The sequence below is a fragment of the Stegostoma tigrinum genome, chromosome 25 (genome assembly GCF_030684315.1).
Source record: "Stegostoma tigrinum isolate sSteTig4 chromosome 25, sSteTig4.hap1, whole genome shotgun sequence".
Classification (NCBI taxonomy): Eukaryota; Metazoa; Chordata; class Chondrichthyes; order Orectolobiformes; family Stegostomatidae; genus Stegostoma; species Stegostoma tigrinum.
The window spans coordinates 44,283,723-44,309,347 of NC_081378.1; the positions used below are offsets into that span (position 1 = coordinate 44,283,723).

At 40.8% G+C, this 25,625-nt stretch overlaps 1 protein-coding gene across 1 annotated transcript in view; it reads right to left on the reverse strand.

The window, feature by feature from the left end:
* The window catches only part of LOC125463432 (1-phosphatidylinositol 4,5-bisphosphate phosphodiesterase zeta-1-like), a 72,056-nt gene extending 50,616 nt beyond the window's left edge, over nucleotides 1-21,440 (reverse strand). Inside the window, exons 1-4 of the mRNA XM_059654781.1 lie at nucleotides 21,415-21,440; nucleotides 16,472-16,595; nucleotides 16,041-16,272; nucleotides 7,577-7,781 (exon numbers count right to left, since the gene is read on the reverse strand). Coding sequence (XP_059510764.1) covers nucleotides 7,577-7,781; nucleotides 16,041-16,272; nucleotides 16,472-16,595; nucleotides 21,415-21,440 — 587 coding nt within the window. The remainder of the gene's footprint in view (nucleotides 1-7,576; nucleotides 7,782-16,040; nucleotides 16,273-16,471; nucleotides 16,596-21,414) is intronic.
* Between the last annotated feature and the right edge of the window lie 4,185 nt (nucleotides 21,441-25,625).

Below are 25,625 nucleotides of genomic sequence, written 5' to 3' on the forward strand. Positions count from 1 at the left end.
ACCCCTTGGAAGAGATTCTCCATCACCTTTTGAAAGACAACGCAAAGACTAACACTACAACAGTGCACCAGGAAACTTTGTCCTGGTTTTTCATTCTCCACCTTTGCAGTTGCAACAATACATTACCATTGATTTAGTGGAGCTTCCCTGTAAGTGGGCCAGGCTGGAACTATTTACTGCTGAAAGTGCACTTTCCTGGCCTCCTGCTCGGCAGTCAGGCAGCCAATGATTAAGATCTACTTGGATAAATGCTACAATCCAGTAAATGAAAAGGCAGAACTATATTAGCATGTAGCGTACGTCCACACCAACACATGCTGGCAGACCTTGAATTGATACACTGCGCCCAAAATAAGCACAAATCTATTTCTGGTTTTATCAGCTACTTTTAGCTGTGCCAACCCAAACTGATGTTATGTTCATTACAGTGCTGTTAGTTCACTTCTCACACCCATCATTATCTTTTGCTTGAGTGGGAGCCAATCTAAATGAATCTGTGACCCGTCCTATATTCAAAATACCCATACTAAACAGCATGACAGGAATATCACATTACTGCTAACTAACATTGTTGGTCATTCTACAATATGTTTCGTCAATTAGAGCATACAAGACTGAGAGATAGAAAGGGCATTTGTGACACTGTGGTAGTGCCCCGACCTCCAAACCAGGAAGTTCAGGTTTATGTCCTGCCTGTTCCAAAGATAGATAATAGCCCAGAACAGTAAATTAAAAATATTCAGAGTTTCAGATAGTAAGGACATTCCAGTGAAAAACAAAACTGATGAATACCAGATGAATTTGCCTTTCTGCTAATATACTGAATATTGTGTAGCTTTAGAAAGCAAAGTGAAGCAAAATTTTAGCAATGGCGTCTTTGAGCATTCATACCTGATTTACATTAAGAGTGTTTAGCATTATCCTGTCTGAAAAGTGTTGCAGCTCACAACAATCAAAGTAACATTTTCTACAAATCTGAATCATTTTCCACAAATGTGAATCTTCCACAAAGTTGAAAGTTTGCTCTAATGTTCCATCCCATCTAAACTAATTTAAACACTTTAACCTGCAACCCCAAATAAGTGAAATATAAACCTATTTGTTTTAGCAAAGTCTGGAGATGGGGGTAGGGGTGAACTTACATTGACTTTCTAAAATGCCATTTTCCCTATTCCTTCATTTCCCAGGAAGAACTGTAACTTCTGTCATTTCAGATCCATTTCAATTGTTGATCTAAAGATTTGACATTGGTTCAAAAAAAACCATGTTGTGAGCTCCATATACAGACATATAGACATACAGATAGACAATACGGAAACAGACCCTTTGGTCCAACTTGTCTGTGCTGACCAGATATCCTAAATAAATCTAATCGTATTTGCCAGCATTTGGCCCATATCACTCTAAACCTTTCCTATTCATATACCCATTCAGATGCCTTTTAAATATTGTTATCATACTAGCCTTCACCACTTCCTCCGGCAGCTCATTCCATTTGTGCACCACGCCCTGCTTGAAAAAAATTGCCCCTTAAGTCCCTTTTATATCTTTCCCCACTCAACTTAAACCTGTGTCCTCTAGTTTTGGACTCGCCCACAATGGGGGAAAGGCCTTGTCTATTTACCCTATCCATGCCCGCGTTATTTTCTAACCTCTATAACATCACCTGTCAGCCTCCAATACTCCAGGGAAAATAACTCCAGCCTATTCAGCCTCTACCTATAGCTCAAATCCTCCAACACTGGCAACGTCCTTGTAAATCTTTCTTGAACCCTTTTTAGTTTCACGACGTTCTTCTGATAGGAAGGATACCAGAAGTGAATGCAGTATTCCAGAAGTGGCCTAACCAATGTCCAGGACTGCCATAACATGACATACCAACTCCTATACTCAATGCACTGACTAAAAAGGCAAGCATACCAAACACCTTCTTCACTATTCTGTCTCCCTGTGACTCCACTTTCAAGGAACTATGAACCGGTACTCCATGGTCTTTTTGTTCAAAATCACTCCCCAAGGACCTTCCCATTAAATGTATAAATCCTGCCCTGATTTGTCTTTCCAAAATGCAACACCTCACATTTATCTAAACTAAATTCCACCTGCCAATCCTCGGCCCATTGGCCTATGATCAAGAACCCTTTGTACTCTAACCTTCTGCGCTGTCCACTTCACCTCGAGTTTTCGTGTTATCTGCAAACGTACTAACCATAAATCCTATGTTCACATCCAAATCATTTATATCCATGACAAAAAGCAGTGGACCCAGCATTGGTCCTTGTGGCACACTACATGCTCACAGGTGTGATTAAAGGAAAAGATAGCAGAGCAATGTGTTATAAAGGTCACAGCTCTGGCAGCCTCAACTTTCCAACTGATCAACATACATGTTCCCCAAACAGACAAGTACGTTTTGGTGAGAAATAATGTTTCCTTTCAAATTTACAACAGATATGGTGAGGAAATTGCATTATTCCCATTTTTTGCATTATCCTGCTGTGCAGAATAAACTGGGGATTGGGACAACTTGGATAGCCCTTTTAAAAGAACCAGCATAGTCAAAATTGGCCAAATGAAAGTGGTGTGTTAGTAGGCAAAGAATCACAGTTTCACTGAAAAGTCTGGCAAATCTCAAAAGGATCATACCAATGAGAAATATGCAATCACTGCACATGAAATCACAAAACCCAGATGCAGATAAACTCATTAAGCAAACCCATTAAGTTACAGCAATAAAGCAATTCTAACATGCAATGATCCAGCTTGTTCCTATGTCCAAACTCTAAGGGAATTAACCATGTGCTGAATTCTGCCAGTAAAGTGTTCTCCATGAATTGTCAATTCAGTCGATTATCATGACAAGTATTTTCAATGTACCATAAAGAGAATGAAAATAAATCCAGATGTTGGTCTCCTACCTTCTAAAAAATTTCGTACCTTCTCGTGATGTCTGTAGTAACCAGATAAAGTAAGATTTGCATTTCATTTCTCAGCTGTCCCAGATAGGATGCAATCTATCTGAGTCAACCTAAGCTCTCAGGATGAATTAGTCACACAACAGTCTCAACTTGCACTTCCTCCTAGCTTTATCAGTGGCTGTCAAAGTCACCATTGCCCATCTTTGCCCCTGGCTCTTCCCAGGGATCTGCTATGTACATATTCAGGGTCTTGCATTTGGACCCTTCACAGAGTCATTAAGCAGATGATTGGTACCCTGATTACCAGGGAAGTCACCAACATAAACAGTGTTACCAATGATGCCAGTCAGAATGAATAGTATGCGTGGTTTAAGAGTCCACTATCATCCCACACATTCAGAATGTCACTGGTTGCACACATGGCAATTAAGACACCATTCTCCTGAGTATCTAGGAATATTCTTCAACCACAATAACTCTGCTCGATTAATGCACAGTCCAACCATAAAAATATATTAATCCAGTGTCCGCAAACCTTCCTGGTAGCTGTCACGATGCTTGCATTCTATGGCATTCTAACCTCCCGTATTTCTTTGTCCCGCAAAGCAAACATAACAACTGTATTGGACTTGTAAATGATTCATAGCAACATAGAATTTAGGAGCAGTAGCAGGCTTATCAGTCCTTTGAGCATGTTCTGCCTTTTGATAAGATCATGGTTGATCTGGTTTTGGTCTCAACTCACTTTCCTGTCTAATCCACCACACTCTCTCCTCCCTTGTCAATGAAAAATCCAATTTTGTCTTAAATAAAACTCAGTGACCCAGTGTCTGGCTTTTTTTTTTGCCCTATTCATGTCCTTATTATGCTCATCAAATGGATGTCAGGTAGAAGCAAATGCAGTGGATGGGTTAAACAAAAATAATACGAAGGCAATTAAATTGAACGAAAACTGTTCTGATGAAGTCCACTAGAAGCGTGTGATTTAGCTGTCTATCTGAAATATGGCATATTCAACAATACTCCATGTTAACTCACGTGAAAAAGCATTCAAGATCCCAAATGATTAAGCATGGGCTTGTGGGCCATCATGTAATACCAGTAATTGTCCAAGTTAAACCATGTTGTAAGGTTGAAGTTTTTTTGTAATATTTGATAATCTACCATTGAGTGCCACAGCTTGAAACTATTTCAATTTTACTGGAAATGAATGTCACAAATAAAACAGGATGTAACTCACTCAGAAAACTCTTCCTATTTCTTACAGTAAAATAACAACATGCTTGCACTACCAACTTTGAAAGAAAGAACTAACATATCTCATTGAATCACTTAAAAGCATGGATGCATTATCTGGAGCACAATAAACACAAGGTTTTGAGAACTAGTTAATTTTAATGATGGAAAGTCTTGAAGGTTAATTCTTAGCCTGGTGCCAACTATTGCGCCTGATGCCTGTCATGTGAAGCTGTGTGCCAAAAGCACTAGCTCATATAATTTAGTCCTAAATCTGTTACACAAATTGGGCAAGTGATAGGGTATGAAAGAATCTTTAGCATTGCTTCAAGATAAATTGCAATGCATTGAACCTTTTGTTTAAATGCTATTGGAATCTCCTTCCGAGCATACAAGAAAGTAAACAAAACTAAAATACTGGAGTAGAAACACTATGCATCTTGTGAAAGGTACTAAACACTAACGGTGCACAATTGCATCAACGAACATTGGATATTTAGTTGTAATTAGTCAATGAAACAGAATATCCATTGACTTAACTCTGTTTTCCTTAATTAGCAATAAAAGGAGTTGGAAATATTCCAGTTTGGCAAATGTACTGCATTAGTTTCAGCATTTAATTCTTACCTGTACAACTCAGGAATATAAAGAAAGTGACAAGCATTTATGTGGAGCTTCTCAATCAAAGGCCTTTACAAAATATTCTGCAGACATTTTAGTACTTTCAGTGTACAGTCACTGTTGTAAAAGAAGAGATTTGGAAACCCAAGTTTGGTCCAACAAACAAAACTGCTAAAATGGCTGGAAATCTATTTTAAACGGTGATTGAGAGATAAATATTTTCCAGGGTCCAAGGGAAAATAAAGATGTCCTTCTGTAAATAAGGGGATTAAAATAAGAGTAGAGAGAGGCTCAAATTAATCTGTCACCCAAAACAGGGCATCTCTAAAGTTGCAGAGCACCATTTTTATTGCATTGAGGTATCAGCTTAGATTTTGTGTTCCAGTGTCTGGAATAAGACAGACGTTAAAAATTAATTGTAGCAAAGGAAATTAGACAATAGGAGTACAGACTAGGAACGCGAGTATCTAAATCAGTGCAGCCTGTATGACTTGCTGTCCATTATTCATTCACTGTAAGAGGTGCACCTCTCCAGACCCAATGATGTGCGTTGATGTGTGCTCTGTCAAAAAGCTCTGTGGCAGCAATGTTAATTAATAAAGCAGTGTTTTCAGCTACCGATGCTTCAGCAGGAGAAGATCAAGTATGTTGACTAATCCATGAATAGCTTACACTAAGATTATCTTTACAAATTTAAAAAGTCTCTCTCCCAAGCCACCTTGCACAATTTAAAAAAGATATGCCGCTACCAGCTAAATGCACTAAGACCGACTCAACTCAACTAATTTACTTCAAACAAACTAATTAATAGAAATGCCATGAAGGTTAAAATCCACCATTCAAAACAAATTCATCAACTTTTGCAGTTCATTACCATATGTATTTTCTGTTTCTGTTTAATAGATTTGCTACTTCAATCCTGTTTTGCATCTTGAACAATACCAAAGAGGAATCTCATATGTACCTGCTTGGTCATTCTGTTCAAATTCTGCTACCAATGTCAAAACCCCACTGATCTACAGGTTCTACTAGTTCCAAAGTTTGTTACACATTCCTTGGTATGTTTAACTGCATGCATCGAACTTTCTACATCACCAGTACCACATAGGTCCAATGTATTGCAATCCTACAACCTGTCAAAACCTTTACACAATTCCATGTACTTTGCCCCATACCAATGCCTTCGGATGTCAAGAACTAAATTCTGCAATTCTCTCCTCAAATCCTCCTCACTTCTCTGTATTCCTTTTAGGCTATCCTTAAAGACACGTCTTAAAATCTAACTCATAGAGTAAGGCATTGTCCATATGTCCCAAAATCCCCTAAGGTTAGGCTGCAAGGTTCGCCTGGTTACTGCCCTGTGAGAAACAGGCTCATAAACACTTTTGCATAGGGTGAACACAGTAGTTTCTTACGTATTGCTGAACCAAAAATAACAGGGATGAAATAATTCATGCTTTGAGCTGCTAATTTGTGGAACAGATTGCCAGTTATCTTGGTGATAACAGAATAGGCTGAACCAAAGACATACAGATTCTTCACTAGAAAGAGGGAACAGAGGGACACAAGATAACAAAGTGTGGAGCTGGATGAACACAGCAGGCCAAGCAGCATCTCAGGAGCACAAAAGCTGACGTTTTGGGCCTAGACCCTCTCTGATGAAGGGTCTAGGCCCAAAACGTCAGCTTTTGTGCTCCTGAGATGCTGCTTGGCCTGCTGTGTTCATCTAGCTTCACACTTTATTATCTTGGATTCTCCAGCATCTGCACTTCCCATTGTCACTGATACAACAGAGGGACACAGCTTGGTGTTAAAAAAGAAAGACAAGCAATGAGCTGAATGAGGAATGGATAACAAAGGGAATCCGGAAGACTAAATTATCTCCTCTCTGGCTTTATCCTCTAATGATAGACCCTCTGTGGACTAAATTTTCATAGTTTTTGCTTACCACAAGACTCTCCCTTACAAAATTCAAGAAAATGCTTCTATGCACGGAGAGTATTTAATAACTACTGGTCATCTTTGCATGCTTACTTTTCAGAATCAAAATATTTTCCTTCGCATTCGTCCCCTGAAAAGTACTTACCAATTTATACATTATCTTCCTATGTAAAGAAAGTACTCCTTTTGAAGCAAAAATGCCTCATTGCATTTTGTTCAGGCCAATATTTTCCTTTTTCAATTAGAATGTCCACTTGTCTGCAACGCGATTTTCATCAGAGTAACTGATTCCTATTAATTACTTATTAGTGATCTGTTAAACGGCTGCAGAGTTTATGATTTGGTTTACATTTCCAATCCAATATTTATAAAAGAAAATCACATCAATGATAGTGTATGGGAGACTTGCATAATACTTTTAAACATGAATGTTACCATGCAGGCAGTGGTTGACATCAAACACGTGCACTTTCACAGATCAGAACCATGCAGACAACCAACTATATTTGCAAACATACTGTAATATAGTTCCAGAGACATATTAAAATAAGTAACAGTCCCATTTGCTTTGATTTATCTTATTACATAGCAAACATTCCTGCAAACAGAATCAAGCAGGACAATTATTATTAATATCCACACTAACATCGGCAACCTTTGTGGTGCATTATAAATGCACCTTTAACAATCAAGATGAAGCATATTGTCAAGTGCACAGTTTCTATGCAATTCGCTAAGAAAACAATGTATCAACAATTCTTAATGAATAATTCTGACATACTAAAAGTTGCTAATAGCACATTGAAATTATCATACAAATAACCCAACTTTGCAACTTCTGATCATTGTGCACCATATACCTTATATATCCATTAATGTCGCTTTGTTCAATTAATTGATTGCTCGTGAAGCAGGTGTCTTGTGAAGATGCTATGAAATAATTCACCATGGGCAAATCCATACATTGATAGACTTTGGTATGATCTTGATTGAATATGGAACAATCCATGGAGGTTAGGTATCTTAAGAAACCACTGGATGTCATCAACCTTCTTTTTCTTCTGGCTGCATGACAAAATAATGTTTAAAACATTAAGTACGTTTTGTTTCTCCCTTCCTGCCCTATATGTATTACATCATTCTAGAATACAATTCCACAGACATCAGATATCTGTGGCATTCTGCCAAGCTGGCCATTTATATGTCTAAGTGTCAACATTCAACTGTGGTACCAGACTTAAATGGGCACAAACAAGTTATGGCAAAGTGACAGACAAGATTCAGAGGACAATCTTGCCTCTTTCTTGTCTAAAGGCACTAAGCACATTGTAGTTTACCCACTTCCCTCTAGCTGACAGTAACTAACCAAGCACTGATTAGAAATCAAACATAGCACCTTCCTAAGCAGTGAACTTATTAACATAATCATTAAAATAGCCCACAAATATTTTCTTTTAACAAATAGAACCACAAAACACATCAGTTAGGTAATCTTAAACAAAAACACAAAACGAAGGTGCATGCAAAAAAGTGACAGAGCTGTGAAACAGATTTGAAAGGCAACACTGTCTGCTCAGTTATTTATTCTCTGGGGAGGAATACAATTTGCAGCAGTCAAGAATTTAGAAATCTGAGATACTGGAAAACCAAGCTGTGACAAAATCTACTGAATTCAAAGTCATTAGTGGTATTCTGTCCAACAGTGTCCCTGATAGCTGCCAGAACAAATGATAATTTTCTGTTATTATAGTTGATCAAAGTGTTGGGATAGATGAATGAGGAGAGTCATTTCATACAGTTCAAACATCTTGTGTGATTGACACAATGCAGAATGTTTTTCAAGGAGCTTGATTGATAGTGTAGTCCTGTCGAAGACTCAGTAGGACTGTGAAATGGACAGAGACATGTTCCTCTACAGACGTTTTCACAAAGAACCCTGTCACCAACACTTACCTTATACATTTATATTATTCTGCCTGTACTCAGCTTGTACGCATAACAGGAGTGCAAGGCTTGTATTAGAACAGCTATGTGTAGCAGCACATAGCCCCAGAGGAAGCAAGCAACTGTTTGTTGGAACTAAGTCTTATGTGGAGGCTGGCACAGGAAATATATCTTCACTGTTATCAAAACTTTAGCATTTATAATGCTTGTAATTAATATAACATGCTGTTTGTTCTTTTCCCTAATTTGTATACAGTAAACTTAGTCTTGTGGTTTATAATTTGCATTATGATCTGACATTTTTCCATTGTTCTGCCTATTAAAGTTGAAGAGGGCACTGAAGAGCAGATGATATATTCCATTTTCATAACAGCACAATCATGACGCCACAGGTATGTTTCGGTTTGGAAGAACATAGATTCAATTCCAGCACAGCCAACAACCAGTATCCAAGAAAAAATAATGTATCCAAGTTGACAATAATAATGTCACAGACTAGAATGCAACAATACCAACATTGCAAGTGTAGGGATATTTTAAAAATATGTTCAACAGTTCTTGCCCCTGTTCCTGCCCCACCGAACTCATCTCCACCTATCTGGACTCCATTTTCTCCCCTTTGGTCCAGGAACTCCCTACCTACGTCTGTGACACCACCCATGCCCTCCACCTCCTCCAGGATTTCCAATTCCCTGGCCCCCAACACCTCATTTTCACGACAGACATCCAGTCCCTATACACCTGTATTCCGCATGCAGATGGCCTCAAGGCCCTCCGCTTCTTCCTGACCCGCAGGCCCGAACAGTCCCCCTCCACCAACACCCTCATCCACCTAGCCGAACTCATCCTCACCCTCAACAACTTCTCTTTCGATTCCTCCCACTTCCTACAGACTAAGGGGGTGGCCATGGGCACCCGCATGGGCCCCAGCTATGCCTGCCTCATTGTAGGTTACGTGGAACAGTCCCTCTTCCGCACCTACACAGGCCCCAAACCCCACCTCTTTCTCCGTTACATTGATGACTGTATCGGCGCCGCCTCTTGCTCCCCAGAGGAGCTCGAACAGTTCATCCACTTCACCAACACGTTCCACCCCAACCTTCAGTTCACCCGGGCCATCTCCAACACATCCCTCACCTTCCTGGACCTCTCAGTCTCCATCTCAGGCAAGCAGCTTGTAACTGATGTCCATTTCAAGCCCACCGACTCCCACAGCTACCTAGAATACACCTCCTCCCACCCACCCTCCTGCAAAAATTCCATTCCCTATTCCCAATTCCTCCGCCTCCGCCGCATCTGCTCCCACGATGAGGCATTCCACTCCCGCACATCCCAGATGTCTAATTTCTTCAAGGACCGCAACTTGCCCCCCACAGTGGTCGAGAACGCCCTTGACCGCGTCTCCCGCATTTCCCGCAACACATCCCTCACACCCCGTCCCCGCCACAACTGAGGATCCCCCTCGTTCTCACACACCACCCCACCAACCTCTGGATACAACGCATCATCCTCCGACACTTCTGCCATCTACAATCCGACCCCACCACTCAAGACATTTTTCCATCCCCACCCTTGTCTGCTTTCCGGAGAGACCACTCTCTCCGTGACTCCCTTGTTCGCTCCACACTGCCCTCCAACCCCACCGCACCCGGCACCTTCCCCTGCAACACCAGGAAATGCTACACTTGCCCCCACACCTCCTCCCTCACCCCTATCCCAGGCCCCAAGATGACTTTCCATATTAAGCAGAGGTTCACCTGCACATCTGCCAATGTGGTATACTGCATCCACTGTACCCGGTGTGGCTTCCTCTACATTGGGGAAACCAAGCGGAGGCTTGGTTTGCAGAACACCTCCGCTCGGTTCGCAATAAACAACTGCACCTCCCAGTCACAAACCATTTCCACTCCCCCTCCCATTCTTTAGATGACATGTCCATCATGGGCCTCCTGCAGTGCCACAATGATGCCACCCGAAGGTTGCAGGAACAGCAACTCATATTCCACTTGGGAACCCTGCAGCCCAATGGTATCAATGTGGATTTCACCAGCTTCAAAATCTCCCTTTCCCCCACCGCATCCCAAAACCAGCCCAGTTCGTCCCCTCCCCCCACCGCACCACACAACCAGCCCAGTTCTTCCCCACCGCCCACTGCATCCCAAAACCAGTCCAACCTGTCTCTGCCTCCCTAACTTGTTCTTCCTCTCACCCATCCCTTCCTCCCACCCCAAGCCGCACCTCCATCTCCTACCTACTAACCTCATCCCACCTCCTTGACCTGTCCGTCTTCCCTGGACTGACCTATCCCGTCCCTACCTCCCCACCTATACTCTCCTCTCTACCTATCTTCTTTTCTCTCCATCTTCGGTCTACCTCCCCCTCTCTCCCTATTTATTCCAGAACCCTCACCCCATCCCCCTCTCTGATGAGGGTCTTGGCCCGAAACGTCAGCTTTTGTGCTCCTGAGATGCTGCTGGGCCTGCTGTGTTCATCCAGCCTCACATTTTATTATCTCAGTTCTTGATGTTTTTGCACGATGCTAACAAAAGGACACAGAGGACTGATGCCTTGGTATGTTTTGAAAGGAGGATATTGTTGCCAACATTGATGCCAATAGGAACAAACCCACACCCAATAACAGGCCTGAGGTGCGCTTCAATCACATCACTTAAAACTCAATCATGAAATGTAGGCTTCGCTGGCTATGCCAGCATTTATTGCCCATCTCTACTTGCCCTTAAGGTGGTGGTGAGCTGCTTCCTTGAACTATTGCAATCCATGTGCTGTAAGTAGACTGAAATAGCTGCATGGAGGCTGGTATCCTGTCACAAAGTCGCCATTTATTCACACATGCACAGTACAATGGCCCTGACCAGCCAGCTCATAGCCAGTCCCTAGAATGAGGAAAGTTGCTGAATCTCATTTTAATATGTCAGCCAGGGTGCCCTGATTGGCCAGGTTAACAACCCCAATCAAAAATCCTAGACAATAAAAGCGACCTGGCCTTCATTCCAATCACTACATAGGCCCACAATGCCAATAGGGAGGGGATCTCAGGATTTTGACCCAATGACACCGAAGGAATGGCAAAGGATGGTGAGTGGCATGGCTGGAAACTTACAGTCAGAGATATAAGTTCTTCTCCAAGCCGCTCACCATCCTGTCTTGGAAATATATCCTGGATTTAGTTGTTAAAATTAAATCCTGCACTGAATCTTGTGAGATTGAACAAATCTTTGGCCATATGACATCCAGAATTAGATGAACGGGAATCCAGAAACGTGGTCTGCTCTTGTTAACTTTAAGAATTCACAGTTTGCATCTGTGCTTCCATTAGTTCTTCTTTGTTTAGCAAACTGAAATTCAATTTTTCTTCATGTATTTTGTTCAATAGTTGATTGTTTTTGGACTCTTTTACACTATTTTTGATTGTAATTGTCATTTAAGTAGCGTGATTCACAGTAGTGAGAATGGATTTTTTTTTGGAATTCTGTTATGACAGCATGATTTAAATAGTGGAAGACAAGTTCCTGAGAAGACAATGGTGGGAAGACACCCAAGGCTCTCTCCCTGCTAGTATTCCAAGACACACATTCATAGATCCCTTGTGTCATAGGAGCCACAGGAGGGAGTGATTCCTTTTGCTCTGCTTCACAAGATAGGCCAGTATAGAGGTGTTAAATCAGCCAGTGTACAGGCTTTTGTAACAAGCACAGCTCTTCCTATAGCAGTGAAGGTTATCATCATATAAAGCTTATCATCCACTTAAATCCTTCAAAGCTATTAAAAGGTGTCATCTGACAGTTCTAAGAGTGCACATATGAAGATGACAAGCCAGAAAAGACCTGGTCCATCAAGCCTACGCCACATGTGATCTTGAGTGCATTGTGATGAAGTGCTTTCCCACTGCATATGGCATCCCAGACAAATCACTTCTCAGAGAAGCCAAAAACAAAGTGTTGAAAACACAGGATCCATACGAGAAAGAAAACTCTTAAAATTTCCATCCATCTCCCTCAGACAATCAAACCTAATCCAGAAGATCACATTGTAACATTGACCCCATGTGACAAAGGCAAAGGTCTCAAATTCATCAAATTCCTGCAAGAAATATAATGACTTCTAAACCGACTAGATAGAAACACTGATAGTGGGAACTGCAGATGCTGGAGAATCCAAGATAACCAAGTGTGAAGCCGAATGAACACAGCAGGCCAAGCAGCATCTCAGGAGCACAAAAGCTGACGTTTCGGGCCTAGACCCTTCATCAGAGAGGGGCTAGGCCCGAAACGTCAGCTTTTGTGCTCCTGAGATGCTGCTTGGCCTGCTGTGTTCATCCGGCTTCACACTTTGTTATCTTCGATAGAAACACTGTCAGAATGAACAGTTTAATCAGAAGGACCTAAAAATTATTTTAAGAGCTGGGCTCAACCTAGATGAATGTGATCCACTCTTTCATGCCATGTCACCGTTTTGAGAGTATTCTGTCATGTTAAATCTATTGGCTGGGAACAGTGGTGTACAGTGTTAAAAGACAAGAGGGACATTCACCACTTAAAACAAAGCTGTTATCACATTTTAATGTTCAATTATGCATGCAAGTAACATTTATTGAGGCTTAGATGTGTTATTTTCCAATGTTTTCCTTCGTTGCAGTTCAGATTAAAGTTATACTATCCTTTGTTAAGTGAACACAAAGCTGGAGAAAGTTGCACATATGTGTCTCAAAAAAATCAAGCATAAACTGACAAAAAGCAAAAACTCTCATGTAAATAGATTAAACTCCTACATTGTAGGATTTAAATTCCCCAAGTGAAAAGTGATTTCGCCTACCTAAAATCAAATACTGTAATGATAAATGTAGAATTTGAAATATTACTGTTTACTGAAAGAAAAAAAAAGGAATGGTTAAAATAAGTAACTAATAATATGTAATGTCTAAACTCTCAAGATAGAGGAGTGTTTTGTGATCCTGAGGAAGAACAAGCTCAGCTAAAAGAGAACATATATGACAGATTGTGGTAAGATACCGGGGAAAGGCCATACAGCAGGGCATATTTGAAACTTATCAGAATTAGATTCTGATAGGACTGATAGAGTGGATGCCAAGATTACTCTTGTGGGGGAATTTTGAAATGGGGAACAAGTTAAGCTGGAGATGATCATTTTTATTCTCTCTCTAAACATTTTTTGAAGTGACAAAAGATTGATGAAAGGGCAGATATTGTCTGTATGGATTTCCGCAAGGCATTCAACGTGGTTCCACACACTAGACTGGTTACCAAGGCTAGATCACATGATATCTATGAGGAGCTGACCAACTGGATCCAACATTGGCTGGAAAGTAGGAGACAGGGTGATTATGGAGGGTTGTTTTTCAGACTGGGGGGCTGTGACCAGCAGTGTGTCACTAGGATCAGTGCTGGGTCCACTTTTTTTCATTTATATAAATGATTTGGATGTTAATATGGGAGGTGAGGTCAGCAAGTTTGCAGATGAACCAAAACTGGTGGAGTAGTTAACAGTGAAGAAGGTTTTCTAAGATTACAACAGGGCCTTCATCAGATGGGCCAATGGACTGAGGAGTGGCAGATAAAGTTAATTTAAATAAATGTGAGATAATGCATTTTGGAAAGGCAAATCAGGACAGGACATATATACTTAATGGTAGGGCACTGTGGAGTGTTGCTGAACAAAGACACTTAGGAGTACAAGTGCACAGTCACATGTAGACAGGATGGTGAAGGCAGCGTTTGGTATGCTTGCCTTCATTGGTCACTGCATTGAGTACAGGAGTTGGGATGTCATGTTGCAACTGTACAGGACATTGGTGAGGCCAATTTTGGAATACTGTGTTCTATTCTGGCCTTCCTGCTACAGAAAGGATGTTATGAAACTTAAAAGGGTTCAGAAAAGATTTACAAGTATGCTGCCGCTTTGGAGGTCTGGGCTACAGGGGAAGGCTGAATAGGCTGGGGTTATTTTCTCTGGAGCATTGGAGGCTGAGGGGTGACCTTACAGAGGTTTACAAAATCATGAGGGGCATAGATAGGGTGAATAGACAAGGTCTTTCCCAGAGTAGGAGAGTCCAAAACGAGAGGGTGAGAGGGGAAAGATTTAAAAGAGGCCTGAAATGTAACTTTTTCACATAGCGGGTGGTGCATGAATGGAATAAGCTGCCAAAGCAAGTGGTGGAGGCTGGTACAATTACAACATTTAAAAGGTGTCTGGATGGGTTTATGAATAAGAAAGGTTTAGAAAGATATGAGCCAAATGCTAGCAAAGGGGAAAAGGTCAGTATAGGATATCTGGTTGGCATGGTAGGGTTAGACTGAAGGGTCTGTTTTCATGCTGTAGAACTCTATGACTCCATGTTGTTATTGTGTGGAATTCTTTCCTGTAGAAACGAAAAGAGGCTGGATATTTGAATTTATTCAAGGCAGAGCTAGATAGAATTTTGATTGACAAGGGGTTATGGCACAGATAGGCAAGTGGAGTTGAGACCACGATAATAAAGTGTGAAGCTGGATGAACACAGCAGGCCCAGCAGCATCTCAGGAGCACAAAAGCTGACGTTTTGGGCCTAGACCCTTCATCAGAGAGGGGGATGGGGTGAGGGTTCTGGAATAAATAGGGAGAGAGGGGGAGGTGGACCGAAGATGGAGAGAAAAGAAGATAGGTGGAGAGGAGAGTATAGGTGGGGAAGTAGGGAGGGGATAGGTCAGCCCAGGGAAGACGGACAGGTCAAGGAGGTGGGATGAGGTTAGTAGGTAGGAAATGGAGGTGCGGCTTGGGGTGGGAGGAAGGGATGGGCGAGAGGAAGAACAGGTTAGGGAGGCAGAGACCACAATCAGTTCAGTCATAAAATTATTGAACAGAGTGTGGAATAGCTTTAAAGAGTTGAATGGCTTATTTCTGTCGCCAATCTAAAGTCCTTTCTTCTTATGATAGGCAATGTTCAAGTATTATAGACCACCAAGCCATGAATAAACAAAAGCAACTGTGTTGGGGAGAAATATGTCAGGGCTTAGAGTTCTTGTGTCCTGACTGGAACATTGAAAGATATTGCAATGGGGCCTTTCCCAGCTATGAAAATAGTATTCGAGACTTGGACCGGTTTAAGGGGCTCTGTGTGTGTGTGTGTGTGTGTGTGTGTGTGTGTGTGTGTGTGTGTGTGTGGGGGGGGGGGGGGGGGGGCGGGGTGTCATCTGGGTTGTCGATTTCTTTCCTCAATGAAACAGGTCCATTTTGGAGGAGGATTCAGCAATGATACCGGTTAATTCTGTTAGAAAATGAAAGCCTAACTAGGAAATGGCAAAGACTAAGAGGTGAAGGCTGTTGATTAGATTGTTGAAAGTACCATTTTTAAACCATACTTACTTCTCATCATTGGCTCATGGTTGTTAATTATTGTTAAAGCTGTATGTTCATCTGCATTGCTCTCATGCTGGTCATTTTTGAGAAAGTACAGTAGATCAGAAATTGTCATGTTTTTGCCATCTGAGCTATATTGCTTAAACAGGTCACGGGGTTCAGTTCGTTTGGTGAAGACTTTATACATGAAAAGAAAGTCCTCTGGCCCAAAACGCCGTAATTTAACTTTGTCAATTGCCTGGGAAAGAAAAACCAAAATGCAAGTCATAAGGCACATAAATTGACATGAAATTTATACAGTCATCTAAATTTGAGGAATGTTCAGTTAGTACTGTATTGCTACTTGGGATGCCAACATGAACCAGCTAATAAGCAATTCTGTGGCAGTTTTAATAGAATGTTACCTGTCCTCATCACTTTTATGCTCTTGTACTGACCTCACGATAGGCCCCTGTGCAAACATTAATGGTTGGAACGTCGACTTTGTGTAATAACGCCACCGTTTGCAGCAAATCTATATTTCCATTCCTAAAGTCGTATTTAATAGTCCGGAGGAGCCATCTACGGAAATAGGTTAAGAATTTGTACACTACTGTATTTCGGGTGAGTGATTCATTCATCAACAAAACAAATTGTATACTCAGGCAAAATTTCACTAATTCGGAGAAACTGTTTCACCTCCTGCCAATCAAATGTATCAATCTCGTGATTCGGTTGGTACTGCCCTTTGGAAGAGGCTGTATTAGGTATTCTTTCACTGACACTGGCCTGATCGCATCAATTTAGAGTCTAGCGAATACATCTTCACTTCCACTTCAGGCAGCGCCTCAGTTCCATTTCAGTCAAAACACTCAAGAGTCCTAATTTTACCCCGTGTAATGTATGCATTAGCAAACAAGTTAAAACGTATCTAATATCTATTTAAAAACATGTATAAAACAGCTGCGAAAGGATATTCGTTTTCCTTCTGAGCTTCGCATATTTGCGGGGGATATTGCAACTCCTGCATATCTGTCGAAGCTATACTGTAAAAGTTTAAGGTTCGGCTGAGATTTGTGTATCGATAATAGATATATCATTCCAGATCCTTCACTCCAATTAGTAGGTCATGCCAAGCAGCAAACAGTTCACCGGTCACAAGGGGACATGTGGAAAGGGGAGCCTTTAAATCTAGCTGGCAGCGATGAGCTCATAGACAAGACACTTGTTACAGACTGACCCAGTGACCCAATAGATAGAGAGGAGCTGACGGTGAGCTCACGACTGAATCAATCGCAGTTACTGTATCGACGCGGACTATAGCTCACTGCCACAGTTTAAACTGATCAAGTGACGCTTAAAATCATCCAGAAAGGCTGCAGTATTTTTTTTACGCCAAAGTGCCTTAATCTGGAATACACTGGCCAAATACCGATGAAAGCAGCCAGTCATCTCTTTTAAGGGGAATTAGATATATTTAAAAGAGGAGGATTCCGGAGAGTGCGTAGGCAGTCTTTCTGACTCAAATGAGTTTTAGCTATGGTTCAGTTGTTGGCAATTTTGTCTGCAAACTATAAGGTCATCGGTTCACGTTCTTGAGTGGATGAACACGTGCAGCATTGTTAGACGTCCCGTCTAGTCGTTGAAACGTTGAACCAACTTCGGTCCCCATCTATCAGTGCAAATAAATGTAAAAAAGATCCAATAGCATGACTCCTATCCCATATTTATATTTAAATCACCGCAAAGAAATGGACGATCTGGACTTTATCATATTGTCAACCACGCATTTAGTGTAAAACAAGATGTTGGCAGAATACAAGCGTTAGGCTGTGATCCTGACAACTGAAACAGGCAAGGGCCAAGTGCTCTCCTTTCTGATACGGCTCTGCAAAATATCCAAGAAAGAGCTGATATGTCTTTGGCACTTTGCATGAACTTAGTCATGATGCCTCAGAGTGCTTAGCAGCGCCATTAAAAAAAGTAATTTTTGTTCATTTTCGCAATGCAACAGTGTAATACTATAGAGTAGCTTCGGGTTACTTTGGTTACAGTTGCCGAGAAACTTATACGTGTGCCTGTGCAGCATGTTGAAGTGAGACAATGTAAGCTGTGTGCGTCTGGTAGTAAAAGCGGAGTAACCATTTCGGAAATCTCAATGCCAAAGGTATTTTAGGAAGAAAGAACGTGTTTATCGAGCTCCTTACCATGCTCTTATGATATCCCAAAGCACTTCACATTCAGTGTTTCTGTACAAACTAACAAGCAGCCAAATATAAACCAAATATATGCCAAATGAACTGAATGACCACTTCAACTGCTCTAGTGCACTGGTTGCAGGGAATGTTGATCAAGACACCAAGGCAATTCTGTGCCATTTTGCAGATGAAAAATAACATCTTAAGGTGACCTCTAGTATCAGAGACCTGTAAAAGTTTTCTGAGGATTGAACTTTTACAGAAATAAACACACACTGCTCTTCTGTCTACTTGTACAACAGTGATACTATAGTACAATGTGTTCTTATTAAATTAAACAACATTCTAAAAAGTATCAGCTGGTAGCTAAGTGAGAATATTACATTTGGCCAGTAGTGAATTATGAATGTGAAGCTTGGAGCATTGGAAAAGAGGTAAAGAAAACCAACTGTTTTGAAATAAGCAGTAGAAGAACCTAAACGGTAAGCTGGTGGAGAAAAGAATGAATAAAAAAAAGTGCTGAATAAGGCTGGGAAAACAAAATAACTCTTCAGTAAGATCAAAAGATGACAAATAGAGTTCTTTGGACATGTTCTGCACACAGAAGATTTAACAGAAAAGCAAGAAGGAAGTATCTAGACAACATTAAAAACTGGCTTATCCAGAACCCAATAACAATGTCTTCCACTGTTGCTGTCATTGGGAAATTTCAAAGACTATAGTCATTTCTGCCTGACTGCATGACTCTTATTCAATGTAATATCCAGAGGGACAACAGTGGCAGCCCTTTGTGATCTGATTTCAACTTTTGACGGGCAGGTGACAAAGTGAGCTGTGTGTCATCAAATGACATGCAGTGGGCAGGTTTAACTAATTTCAATGTTTGGTTCTTGTATCACGAGATGACTTTGCTATCAATGTGATTGGTGGGGCAAGTTGGTGGAAAAGAGGTTTCAACTGCTCAATGGTTTATATTTAATTAATACATCTTTTTAGTTCCAGTGGCTTTCATGATGCTGAAATAGTTCCCAAAGATAGTCAAAAAGATACACTTCACAAATTAAATTAAATTAATTCTTTAATTCTATTCTTAGCATAATAGTACTGAAGACCTGTTTCATCCCTAGCCAAGTTGTTCAAGTATAGCTTCAACACCTGCACCGACCCAACAATGTAGAACATTACCAAGGAATGACCTATACACAAAAAGCAGGACAAATCCAAAACAGCCAATTGCCATCTCATCAGTCTATTCTCTATGATTAGTAAAATGATATTAGATATTATCAACAATGCTGTCGAGCAGTACCTGCTTACTGATGCTCAGTCTGGGTTCTGCCAGGGCCACTCTGCTCCGAACCTTATTACAGTCTTGGTTCAAACATGGACAAAAGAGCTGAATTCCAGAGGGAAAGTGACATCAAGGATGCATTTGCCCGAGTGTGTTATTGAGGCACCCTAGAAAAACTGGATTGATGGGAATCCGGGGAAAGACTTCCCTTGGTTGGAGCCATATCTAGCACAAAATGAAGATGGCAAGAGTTGAAGGTCAATCATTGCAGCTTCAAGACATCTCTGCAGACGTTCCTCAGGGTAGTGCCCTGGGCCCTATCATTTTCAGCTGCTCCAGACTGACCACCTCATAAGATCAGAAGTGTTTGATGATGCACGATGTTTAGCACCATTTTTGACAAAAACAGGTCAGAGTCTGGGATTCCTACAGCATTTAACTCCTCCTGACTGCCTGAACTCTATACACCACCTACAAGGTACAAGTCAAGAGTGTGATGTAAAACTCCTCACTTGACTGGATGAATACAGCTTCAGCAATACTCAAGATGCTTCACATCACTGAGGACAAAGCAGCCTGCTTGTTTGATCCACATCCACAAGCATTCACTCCTTCCACTGCCAATGTACAGTTCCAGCAGCATGTATCATCTACAAGATGCTGTGCAAAAATTCACCAAATTTTCTTTGATGACATCTTCCAAACCATGGTCACTACCAGTTAGAAGAACAAGGCAGCAAGTGCATAAGAATACCTAAAGACCATCCACCCCTCTCTCCAAAGCCTCTCACCATCCTGATTTTGAAATATATTACTATTCCTTCACTATTACTGGGTCAAAATCCCTCCCTGAAGATATTGTGGATCTACTTACAGCAAACAGACAGTAGCAGTTCAAGATGACAGCTTAACACCACCTTTTCAAGAACAATGAAGGATGGACAATAAATACAAGCTCAGCCAGCGACATCCATATCCTGTGAATAATTTTTTTTTAAAAACCTTGATTTTCCAATTGAAACTATCAGCAGCTGTATGACTAACTCATTTGGCTCAGGTAAACACATTTTATTTGTGTAATGTCGATCTTTTCCTGTTATAATAAAAATTCCTGTAATTTAATACAGAAGTTTGTTTATGGTTCTGATGTCCCAATATTTGTTTCACCCTTTGTGAAATTTATACAATGTTAAAAGATAATAATTGCATTTTATTTTTGCCTTGTTGTATTTAAGAAGTCAGTAAAGTAATTTGCTACTTACTCTGTTTATTCCATCACACTTTCCAGATGCCTGGAAAACCCTGACATGCAGGATTCAACTTAACTTCAGGAAAGGCAAAATTCACCCTACAGAACCTAGAACTTAGCTTGAATTTAGTAGACAGCTTTCTTCTAGTCACAACTATTATGTTGATCGCCTGGTTGTCTCCCAAACTTAAAACTTCCATAAAGTGGTGCTCCATCAAATCTCTGCTTCCCAGCTCTGAACTCATACCCAGTCCATTTCATACATCAGAGATAGTAGGAACTGCCAATGCTGGAGTCTGTGATAACAAGGTGTAGAGCTGGATGAACACAGGCCAGGCAGCATCAGAGGTTTCATACATCACCTTGTTTACTGTATGTTTAGATCCCACTCTGTCAGTGCCTCAGTTTTAAAATTCTTGTTGTTATGCTCAAATCATTTCCGTTGCCTTACCCTTCCCTAATTCTGCAATCTTTTCCAGCCCTGCAACCCTACTGGATAGCTGCACACTTCCATTTCTGGCCTTTTGTGCATGCTCAACTTTAATGACTCATCATTGGTGATCATTCTTTTGAACTGCCAAATATCCCAAGTTCTGAAATACATTGCCTAATCTCTCTGCCTTTCTACCTTTTTTTTAAAAAAAGCTGCTGCTTAAAATCTACCTTTCAATCAAATCACCTGGGCACATGTCCCGATATGGAGTTTGCACATTCTGCCCTGTGTCTGCGTGGGTTTCCTCTGGGTGCTCCAGTTTCCTCCCACAGTCCAAAGATGTGCAGGTTAGGTGGATTAGCCATGATAAATTACCCATAGTGTTCAGGGAGGTGTAGATTAGATGGGTTATAGGGGGATGAGTCCAGGTGGGATGCTCTGAGGTTTGGTATGGACTTGTTGGGCTGAAGGGCCTGTGTCCACACTGTAGGGATTCTATTCTATTCTATTTCTTACTGTGACTTAATGCAAATTCTGTCTAAGAACCTATGTGTGAAGTCCTTTAGAGTATACTAACTCAAAGAGATTATATAAATGCAATTATTGTAGTTGATCACTGCAGCAGAACTGGTATTCTGTGACAACAAAGAATAGATCTCCATTTCTGTTGTGAAGGAAAATATGGCCATTAGCCACAAGTGAAAGAGAAAATAACTGGCAGAGAGTTAAACTTATCTGTGACCTCATCTTAGTATTTGCAAATGTTTGCTCAGCAACATCGTCAGTAGGGATTTAAGGACAACTCTGGCTCACCTCCTTGTTCCTCTAAGTTGCTAAAAGTATAAGACTAAAAACTAAATGGCAAAAGCAAAGTAGGTGCTGTTGATTAGGTTATTGCACACTCCATAAATATAAAAAATCCAGCTGATTTCAATCTAGAAATACAATTGCACCAGAACTGATGTAGAAAGCATGTGGTGACAATTAACACCTTGGGTGAATGCTCTTAGCGTTTAAAGAATTTTACAACACTGTGATAAGCATTTCTTATTGTGCAATAATAAGTCTTGTAATTAAAAAGTTATGTGTGTTTAACAGTTATATATCATTAGGGCCATTAAGGGAGTGATTTTATGATGGTAGGAATTTTAATGTCAATACCAACAGCTCACAAATCCAGATGTTGAATTACCTATGGTAGTAAATATGTTATGCTAGTATTATAAAATGTTCATATTAACTAGTTAACCATGTTGAATAGTTATTGGGGTGAATGTATTTAATCTTCTGCAAATTTCCAAATAATCCCAGTCTCATAATAGCCCACAGTTGTTAATCTCCCCAGCAGCAATTAATATGCACTTGCTAAGAACTGTGCGGCGATAATACTGCTGAGCTGTATTTTTATTACCAGGCATACCAAGAGAAAATCTTGCTTTGCATGACAGTAATTGGTTGAATTCTACGTAGTCCACTACAACATTCCTTTGCATCATAACATACATCATTATTATTCACTTCATAGTGATATGCAGTCTGCAACTCACTGCATAACATTCATCATCATACAACTTGAGTACAATTTGTTGTGGTTAATGAGGTTGGCTTTACTGATCTAAATCTAATTACTAACTTCTTCTCTGAATGCAGAACTTGCTGAATTGCACATCCTATTTAGTTCTCTTTTTTTCCAGGAGATAGCTGTTGTTTTTAATATTTTTGGTATTTCCTCTCGCTTTATTGCTGAACTAATTTTCCTATGTCTTGCCCGCCATCTACTCCATTTTCTCCCCAGTTCTGTATTTTTTTCTAAACTTCAGATATTTCTGGTTAGTTTTGACTAGAATCTCAACTGGATCAGCTACGTAAGTGCACCGTGATTACAAGAGCAGGTCAAAGGCTAGGAACTTTGCAGCAAGTAACTCACCTCCTAACTCCACAAAGCTTATCCACAAGGCATAATTCAGGAGTGTGACTGAACACTCCCCACTTGTCTGAACATGTGCAGCTCTAACAACACTCAAGAAGCTTGATGTTCTCCAGGACAAAACAGTCTGTTTGATTGGCACTACATCCATAGACAATCATTCACTCCATCACCAATGCTGAGTAGCAGCAGTGTTTACCATCCATTGGATCCGCTGCAGAAATTCACCAAGGATCCTTAGACAACAACTTTCAAATCCATGACTTCTACCAGGAAGGGCAAGGGCAGAAGATACATTGGAACACAATCATCTGTAGGCCCGCCCCCAAGCCATTCACCATCCTGGTTTACAAATACACCACCAATCCTTCAGGATCACATGTTCAAGATCTTAGATCCCCATTCTTAGTGACATTGTGGGTCTACCTACAGCACATGCACAGTGACAGTTCAAGAAAGCAGCTAAGTACCACCTCCCTAGCAACATCTTGCGGTGGGCATTAAAAGCTGACCCAGCCAGTGATGGTCACATTCCACGAATATATAAAAATAAATTCTACTTCTCTCATGCCTGAGAGTACATCCTTTTGATCTTTGTTATTAGTTGTCATTGGCACTGCTCTGACTCCCTCAGTGAAACTTTTCTGCAGAAATTCACATTTCCAATCCATTTCCTGCATATGCTCAACACCCGATTCTGCAGTTATATATTTTTCTTGTAGGTCCATAGAATCCATACAGTAGGGAAACAGATCATTCGGCCCAACAAGTCCACATCAACCCTCTGAACAGCATCCCACCCAGACCCATCCCCCTATCCTTTCCCTGTAACCCAGCGTTTCCCATGATGAATCCACCTGACCTTTGCATCCCCGGACACTATGGGCAATTTAGCTTGTCCAATTCACCTAACTTGCACATCTTTGGACTATGGGAGGAAACTGGAGCACCCACCAGAAACCCATGCAGACACAGGGAGAATATGCAAATTCCACATGGACAGCTGCCCAAGAATGAAATTGAACCTGGGTCCCTGGTATTGTAAGGCAGCAGTGCTAGCCACTGCACCACCCCTCTTTAGTTCTCTCTTTCCAAATGTATTGGCTCCTAACCTGCTTCTAAGTTGTGGCTTAGTGGTCCCCCTGAGATAGCAATTTGTGGTATGAAGCTGAGAACTAAGCATAAAATCCAGACTGACACTTTAGGACTGTACTAGGGGAATGTTGTACTGTTGGAGCCACAGCAATTTACGCCACACAGAGAGGCTATTCAATCCATCATGCCCATGCCAGCTTTCCATGGAGAAATCCAGTTAATATCAGCAACATGTTCCATCTCCACAATGCATTGCAGAAATTCACCAAGACGTCAAAAATAGCAACTTTCAAAACAACAACCATTACCATGGAGAAAGACAATGGCAGCTAATGCATGGTAACAACACTATCTGCAAGTTTCCCTCCAACGCAAAGACCTTATTCTAACTTGGAAATGCAGTATCATTCCTTCAGTGTTACTGGTTCAAAATCCTGAAACTCCCTCCCTAAAGGTGTTGTGAGTCTATCTAAATCAAATGGATCGCAGCAGTTCAAGAAGGCAATTCACAATCGCCTTCTAAATGACAATTAGATGTGGGCAATAAATGCAGGCACAGTTAACAATGTCCACATCACATAAATGGATAAATTTTTTCAAACGTTACACTTTCCTGCTGTATCGTCTTAGCCCCGGAGTCTTCTCGCCCACCAGTTTAAAGTAATATATTTAAAATCTCTTATAATATGCTAAAATGAGTGTGCAGATGTTCTGCTCTACTTGACAATAAACTGTAGCATGTTTAGCCTGGAAACAACTTTGCAACTGCCATGTATTCCTTGGTCTGCATTGCAAATGCACTTAAAGGTTCTAGAATGCTCGGAGAATTCATGTAGCAAATAAATAGCATAGGCCAAAAATTTTACGACTACCCCATGGGTCACAATGTCTCATTCCTATTATTAAATCTTTGTTAGCTGTGAGTGGATGGTTGTTTGGCCCACTTATGCTCTTCATTGTAGCTGCAGCCAGAGCCTCCTGGTGATACAGATAACTCCACTGTGGAGTTAAGAAAATTATTCAGTTAATGAGATGTCTAAAAATGAAGAAGAACAATGTAAGTGAAACATTGGTAGAAATAAATACATAGGCCATTCAGCCCTCGAGCTTGCTCCACCATGCAATGATTTCATGGCTGATCTCAAGAACTCCATTCATCTGTGACAGCTTCATATCCTTGTCAACTTTACCTGATGTTGCATGGAATAATAAATGTAATTCAATAGCAACAAATGTATATTTAGAAAAGGCTTCAAAAAATTATCTCAGAAAATGCAGATAATATGCTTAGTACTTTCAAAAATGTACATTTCATGAGGAGACCATTTGTCAGAAAAATGGTTTTCAATTACAAACCATAAGGTATAAGTGCATGAGTGACAAAGTACTCTATGAAGCTTTGTGATCTTTTCACAAAGC